This window comes from Gallinula chloropus (assembly GCF_964237585.1).
Source record: "Gallinula chloropus genome assembly, chromosome: 6".
Classification (NCBI taxonomy): domain Eukaryota; kingdom Metazoa; phylum Chordata; class Aves; order Gruiformes; family Rallidae; genus Gallinula; species Gallinula chloropus.
In genome coordinates this window covers 15,326,637-15,332,636 of record NC_140091.1, presented here as the reverse complement: position 1 = coordinate 15,332,636, position 6,000 = coordinate 15,326,637, and the positions used below count along the sequence as shown (strand labels likewise).

General features: G+C 36.9%; 1 protein-coding gene across 2 annotated transcripts in view; it reads right to left on the bottom strand.

Annotated features, from left to right (window-relative positions):
• Window positions 1–772: 772 nt before the first annotated feature.
• Window positions 773–6,000, bottom strand: part of PRKACB (protein kinase cAMP-activated catalytic subunit beta) — a gene marked incomplete at its 5' end in the record, with an annotated part of 71,144 nt that continues 65,916 nt past the window's right edge. For both annotated transcript variants that reach the window (XM_084266364.1, XM_084266363.1), the window contains one exon: window positions 773–3,084. In XM_084266364.1, coding sequence (XP_084122490.1) covers window positions 2,959–3,084 — 126 coding nt within the window. In that variant the 3' untranslated portion in view covers window positions 773–2,958. The remainder of the gene's footprint in view (window positions 3,085–6,000) is intronic.

The window sequence follows — 6,000 nt, the reverse complement described above, 5'->3', positions numbered from 1 at the left end:
TTGTACATAATTTAATTTGCACTTCCGTATATAAATGTTTACTATATTGCACACTATTGCAGCACTTAAAAACATCTAATTATTTGCAAAAATTAGTAAAATACTTTAAAGGATTTAAAAATAAGGGTTTTAATGCAACTGACAAGATAATAAAAAAGCAATTTACTTAATGAGATACAATCCTTTATGTTGGAAATGAAAGTTACATACAACTAGAGTACAATTAAAATATACCATATAGTTCAACACTTAATTCCTCAAATGTGTAAAATTAACAAGCTTCTACTGTCATAGATATACAATTTTTCCATATCGTGAAAAGGATTTTTCAAATTAAATACAGGTAACATAATATTCTGTAGTTATATTTTATGACTGTGTTTAAATGAGAGGGTTGTATAATACTCACATTGTCAAATGTACTCACTAATGCCTTGGAAATTGCACACTTCCCCTCCTTTTCCAAAATAGAATCTCATTTCCATACTGAAGTCTATTATGCCATATTGGAAAAGTATTTTACTTGCTCACAGGATTTTCATAAAATTAAAAAATAGCATAATATCATGGCATTAAGATGACTTTTCCACTTATGCCCACGTAGAATTTAATCTGGGTATCAGACAGACATGTCAGAACCAATTTCCTAGACTTTTGTCTTATTGTACACGCAAGATGAATGATTACAGTATTTTACAAAACAGAAAAATCTCTGAACCTTACTAGAATTATAAATGTAATGATTAAAAATTAAAATCATAACAGAATCAAATTGTGATCTCCAACATTTATTAAAATCTTTTAAAGTTCATAAACGACAACAAAGTTACTGTAGAATTTATCGCATACAGCTAGCATACAGCAGCATGTCCTTGGTCTAAATGAAATACAAAAGATTTTAACATTTTCATACAAAGGATTTCTTTAAATTTATTAATGTGACGATATATCTTTGTTACATAAAATTTGCTACAGCAAAGTATCTTATACTTTTCTTGCACATATGTAAATATGGGTGGACAAAGACTGCATTCAGTGTCAGCCTCCTAATGACGTTGTGCAAAAATGCTCAACAACCTAAACATACAGAATGTTGGATGGTTTGCTTCATACTCTTCTGTAAAATGTCTCCAAAGGCTTTTCTTAAAGGAGTGTCATACAGATTGAAAGGAAGGAATGCCAGCGGGATATCTGCGCTGACATTCAAACAAATACAATGGCTATGTACCAATATAGCTAATTTTTTTTTTTTTAAAAACCCAATTAATCCTTGTATGCATGTAAATTGATCATAAAACGTGAGGCTAGTTTAAACTGTTTAGATGTGTTGTTTTAAGACAGGTCACTGAGACAGCCAGAATCAAGTGTACAAATAAAACTACTATGAGTAAGTTTAAAAGCAACCCCCCAAAAAAAGTGCTGAGCCACTGATTATTAACATTGAAATAAATGTGTAAAAGTGCCCAAAGCTAGCACATGGTAGCAATACCTTTTAAGTCAGTTGGTGAGAGTATACAAAACATAATTAAGCCCAAACACTTATATCTGTGTGACCATACATTCTGTTTGATTGAAAGAAAGTAGGTTAGAAATGAAGACACAACGCAACTAAAACAAACCCAGCTGTTGCAGTTTTTAAACTTTGTCTCTTTTCTTCGTGAATGAAGTGCTGTAATTAGAACGAAAATGATTGTAGCAGTACTCCATCCTCAGTTTACTAATATAGTATACCAGAATAAAAACTTGGCAATAACCTCTTATTCTTAACAGCTAACAAAAAAAATAACCGTGTTCATCCAGCGATGCATCTAGAACATTATTCTGCATTTGCTAAACCATTTGTTTTTCATAGCTAATGGCAGAGCGCATTTTGCCTTTTGTGGTGGGGTGGGTTTTATTTTAATGGATGCCTTTTTTAAATCAAAAAAGGCTCAAAACAAGGAATACTTTGGGAGCCCAAACATTGGCTTTAAAAAAAAAAAAAAAAAACCAAAAAAAACAAAAGAAAACAAAAGTGTGAATCAAAATGAGTCCTATTCTCTACAATACTGACCAAAACTTCCTTAAAGAGTTTAGGGTTCGTGTTCTTAAAGCCATTTCATACCTGCCAACTGAAATGCTGGTAAGTTGACTTGATTACATGTGGTCCAAAATCCAGACCAGGTGAAAAGTACTCCCTCTCATGAGACTGTAAGCTCTCCGTGGTACAGTCTGGTTATGGCAATTTACCTCCTGCCTAGGTGGGAAATACAAAGGAAGGAGGCAGTGACAAAAACTGCAGGGATGTAGAGAACCAAGGCACGGGGTCTAGCTACTGTCCCCTACCTAACCATCCAATTGATTCTACTGAATTTTGGTCAGTCTCCAGGAAGAAACGTTTTTAAGTTAATTTAGCAGACATTTATATGGCGATAAATACTACCTTCAAAAATGCTAAAAATGTTGGCTAGGTTTAGTCTGAGCTACTAAAAAATTATTATAACTTGTAGCATCAGACACAAGACAGACAAGAATTATTGGCTGGCACAGACTAGAAGCAACATTTATCTTTCACTTCAGTCTAAATCACACTAGCCGCAACACCTTCCATTTCACTCACACAAATAATACATTATTCAAAATAAAATGGAGCATTCTTGGGTAAAAAACTACTTCATTTTAAAGGGGGAAAATGAACAATACACAGAAACAAAGAACGACAGAAACCAAAGTTAAGTAGGAAAGTGGTCTATTATTCTGTGTTACTGCACAAACAGTGCTTGCTTAATTGTGCCTAGTTAGAAGGGTTGGTGCAAACTGCACACATGGAAGATGGCAATAAAGACCTCAGTCAGCTTTGTGGAATGAAGTAACTAGGTAACTGTTTTGACATATGATGGTCTCAGCTCCACCTCATCTGTTAACAGAGTGCAAAGATCCCAATGTGAGCCCTGATGTCATCTTGTCCTCTTACTCCTACTAAAAATCAGCAAATTCTTTTGCACATTTTTCTGTTAGAGACGCACGGATATCTTCTTCTTCATAGTCATCAAAGTTGCTGGTATCTCCAGGGCCTCTGCACTTTGGTATGAATGGAGCTTCTACCTGTATTTGGGGAAGGGTAAGAAAAAAGAGGCACATATGAAATGTTATCGGCTTAACACTGTGATAATGAGAACATCGATATTCTCGTTATCCCTCAAATCCTGCCAAGAAACCAGAGACAAACATCAGCAACAAATTACTTCCACTTTAAAACACAGTTTAGTTCTCTTCTTGCAGAAGAGACCCTGCTCTCAGCTCATCAGTTGTGTTGCATGGCTCCCAGTGCAGCCAGGGCTGCCTGGAACAGTTGCACTGTCATGGCAGAAGAAGAGAAGTACACTGATTGCCATAAAACTACTTGAAAAGCTCAGGGCTGTTTGGAGCCCCTCTCCTCCTACTTACCAACAGTCCTTTATTTCCAAATAAAAACTAACCTAATACACTTAAAGCAATTTGATCTGCATGTCCTAAGGTCCTCCTAGGACCTAATGGTGAGAAGCAACAGCTTTCTCAAAACTTGGCCACAACCAAGAGACTTCGCGCGATGACTTGAAGGGGTCATGAAAAGGTTCTGCACAAAGCCCATCCAGCTCTAATTAACAATGGAAAACCCCTCTGGTAAAGCTGCCTGCATATCCTCTCAAACCCACACACATACTCCATTAGCACTGCAATTCGGTGCATCTCATGTCAACTTGGGAGTAAGCCATTCACACTCAGCTACTGGAACCCTGTTCCAGGACCCTTGTAACTGCTGCTTCTTCAAGCTGAGGGAACCTGCCACTTTTTGAGGTTGACCTTAAAAATAAAGTCCTTAGGTCTGGCTACAACATAACAGCCTCAATCCTTCTGCCCCAATTAGCGCACCTCAGCCTCTACTTATCTTGGAAGTTAAACTAAAGTGGACCTTAAATGAAGATATGTCTGCACAGGGACATACCTGCAATTTTTGCTGGCTAACAGCTTATGCTGTTCCCCTACACAACTGGGGAAAAAAAGGAAGAAAAATAATAATAAGGAAGGATTTGTTCCAAACTTGCAGACATTGAGATGTTATTTTAGGGAACAGACTACTAAATTCCACCTTCACTCAGCTAATATTAATTCAAATCTTAATCCTTCTAGTCTGTCACACCTCATAAAGTTCAAAATTAAGCTTAATTACTTTTTAAAATACCCTAAATTTTAGAATCATCTGCATGCTGAAAGAAACAAGAAGTGCACTTTGGGGTGGATGGGGGGCACCAATGACGAATGGATAGTGAGGAAGGGAGAAGGAGAGATACTCTACTGAAACGAGTCTAGGACAAACTGGAGTTGGAGGCATGATTATCAGTACTGCATTCCTCTTCTTCATTTGACAGATGCCAGATATATCCACCTTTATGGTAAGCAAGATTACAGCACAATTATTGAGGTGATGCTAATATAAACCTGGAAATGCAAAGTAATGAGACGTATCTCTCTAGGGTGTCCCCAGGAGAACGCGTGCCAGAGGTAGCATGCTGGGGAGAGAGATAAGCAGGGCAAGCAGGGCAGGCAGGGCTGCAGCAGAGGCAGGAGATCCAGCCATGCTGTGCTGCCACAAACTGCTCAGTGCCTCAGGTAGAGTACTGATGGTGGGGGGAATCAGTAAGTTAAAGAGGTACAGCACAGAGTAATACAAATTAAACTGCTGACTTTGGGTAATAAGGCTACAGATCCCAAAGAAATCACACTAACTTGCTGTATTTATAGACTGCCACAATTGTCATGCGTGCATGCTTCTGTTCCTAAAACAATATACCTATTTAGGCGACTTATCCTGAGAGAATACACAGTCTGTGTACACCCCTAGCCTAGAAGACCACACATTCACCATTGCCTGATTTCTATGTGTCTTCTCAAATTGATTGTCAATTACTTCCTTACAACAAAGCTCAGAGCACAAAAAATCCCTTATTTCCTGATGGAATTTTAGAACACGTTCAAATGAGACGCTTCAGAGTTTGTCCTATTATCTTCCCTAAGGAAATTGCTAAGAAGAGATTGGAGGAGCTAACACCAGTTTATAGCAGAAAAACCTGTTTGGCCCTAAGTACAACTGTATTATCAGGAAGCATTTTAATGAACAGCTACACTAACACACAAAGAAAACAAGAATTGATCTTATCTGAAATATTAAGTAATCAACTGGTTCGTTTATGACCATAGCACAACAAATTAGTCACATTACATTAGCTGCCAAGGAACACTACACTTACTCAGGAAAGTAACAGCCACTGAGAAAAGCTGGTATAAACCCAAATTTTACTGCTGTATTTCTATTACTGCTTAAATGATATTACAATCTGTGCTGTTGTTTCAGTATTACAGTATTTATTCCTTATAATTAGAAGCTTCAAACTTAATCAGCATCAGTTTTCACAATCGTTTAAAACTAGTAATAGCTCTTCTGACTGTACTGTTAGTTCATGTTTTAAAATATTTCTTGTTCCCCTGAAACTGATGCTCTGCAGCAGTGTGCTAGCAATGCTAAGAATATTTAGCACAATATTAAAACACCTGATTTAATATTACAGGGCCTGAGTGTCCCTAAATGGCACACCAGGGAATGAAACAGTGCACATAAAACCGCCTTGTAAACAGGCATTAAGAAAGCAAAGAACAGATAATGACAATTCTGCAACGGGCAATCTTATTCTTAACACATCTAAACTTAACAGAAAGAATACAAGATGTGTTAATTGTACCCTGTCTTCTAGTAATTAATACATTAGTGAATACTACAACAACTGTACTGTCAGTTTGTGTAGCAAAACAACCAGTTTCTTTTTAGAAACTATTGTTAGTATTTAGGTTTGGCCTTTAAAATACTGCTGTTACAGCAGCATGTTCATGCCTCTAATCAAGACTGTTAGCATTTCAACAATGCAAACCAATTCCTTGAAACATTGTTGCTTGACTCTAACCTTTTTACCTATATCTAGATACAAA